The sequence below is a fragment of the Lactuca virosa genome, chromosome 8, assembly GCF_052849685.1.
Source record: "Lactuca virosa cultivar CGN04683 chromosome 8, Lactuca_virosa_CGN04683_v6, whole genome shotgun sequence".
NCBI lineage: Eukaryota > Viridiplantae > Streptophyta > Magnoliopsida > Asterales > Asteraceae > Lactuca > Lactuca virosa.
The window spans coordinates 277,489,689-277,490,932 of NC_136433.1; the positions used below are offsets into that span (position 1 = coordinate 277,489,689).

Genomic DNA, 1,244 nt, shown 5'->3' on the forward strand with positions numbered 1-1,244 from the left:
TTAAATATGAGTTTTTACAAAACTACCCTTACTAATTAAATACGATTCATTGTATGTATTAGGATAATTTGGTCATTTTTTAATGGAACATCTTCTAGGCACCATAATGTTTTCCGACTAAACATGTTGTTTCAGTTCTTCACTCTGAAATTCAGTCACTTTGAAACATCCCCAACTTAAAAATTCCGACAGACAAAAAACGCTAAAATCAATTTTGCAGAATCGTTATCTTAGTGAATGTTTATTGTTATGGAAGCCAGTACTTCATCTAAGATTCAATCAAGAAATCAAACGAAATCGCTATCAGACATTCCATTTGAAGTGATGGAGAAAATAATAGTCGACTTGGCAAAAATTTCAACAGTCGAGGCTTTCGGGATGAAGAGTGTGTAAGTTTTGCCTTTGATCATTCTATTTCACAAGTGTATTTGAGTTGTCTTTACATTATCGAGAAAATATTATGTTTCGTTTGCAGTTGCAGATTCTTCAACGAGGCAGGAAAAACGGATGAAGTATATAAACATATGGAGTTAGATGGATTACGATTTCGTGTTTGCTCTGACCATAAACATACAGTTGTCAATAAATGCATAGAGATGAGAAACCCAAATATTCTATTCAGGAATGGATTGGTACGTTGTTGTATATATGCATAGTAGTAATTAATCTGTTACTTGTTTTGCATAACTTTAACTAGAAATTATGTGTTTAATGTTTTTTTCAGATGAAGCTATTTTTCTTAGAAGCTGAACATGAAGGGAAAACGATGCTTGAAGAAGCATCTGCATTGGGACATTTGGATTTGAGATTTGTCCTGGGAATGATGCTGATGGCTGAAGGGAGACATAGGAAGCACGAAGCTTTGGATATGTTGAACAATGCTTACCGCTGAGCAAAAGGTAAGTGGAATCTTAGAGCAACTTGTTCTAAGGTTCATCTCCACTTAAATAGGGAGGGGAGGTAACATGTACACTTCCATGGCTTCCATAGATCTTGTGCATTGCATAAGTCTGTAGGTAGTGTGTCAGACGCTTTTGTGAATGGATACAAATGGGTGTTTATGTGTGACATTTTTTTTATGGGATGCTTGTTTTGTTAGGTTTTCTAGGGAGTTTGGTATAATTTATGAGTAGTTTGTTGATATGTACTTTCATATTATGACAATTAATGTTATGTAGATTCTTTTGGTTTAATATAAGGGACTAAAAGAGTTAAAGTTTGGAATGATGTTTGAATGATGTTTA

General features: G+C 34.0%; 1 protein-coding gene across 1 annotated transcript; it reads left to right on the forward strand.

The window, feature by feature from the left end:
* Positions 1-249: 249 nt before the first annotated feature.
* Positions 250-892, forward strand: LOC145131552 (putative F-box protein At1g67623). The gene is made up of 3 exons (XM_079066226.1): positions 250-389; positions 476-632; positions 725-892. Exons 1-3 carry the CDS (start codon positions 250-252, stop codon positions 890-892), a joined length of 465 nt encoding a protein of 154 aa, XP_078922352.1.
* The last annotated feature ends 352 nt before the right edge of the window (positions 893-1,244 follow it).

Coding starts and splice junctions, on each gene's coding strand:
- LOC145131552 (XM_079066226.1), top strand. CDS start 250: ATGGAAGCCAGTACTTCATCTAAGATTCAATCAAGAAATCAAACGAAA. Junction 390..475: donor GCTTTCGGGATGAAGAGTGT/GTAAGTTTTGCC, acceptor TTTCGTTTGCAG/TTGCAGATTCTTCAACGAGG. Junction 633..724: donor TTCTATTCAGGAATGGATTG/GTACGTTGTTGT, acceptor TGTTTTTTTCAG/ATGAAGCTATTTTTCTTAGA.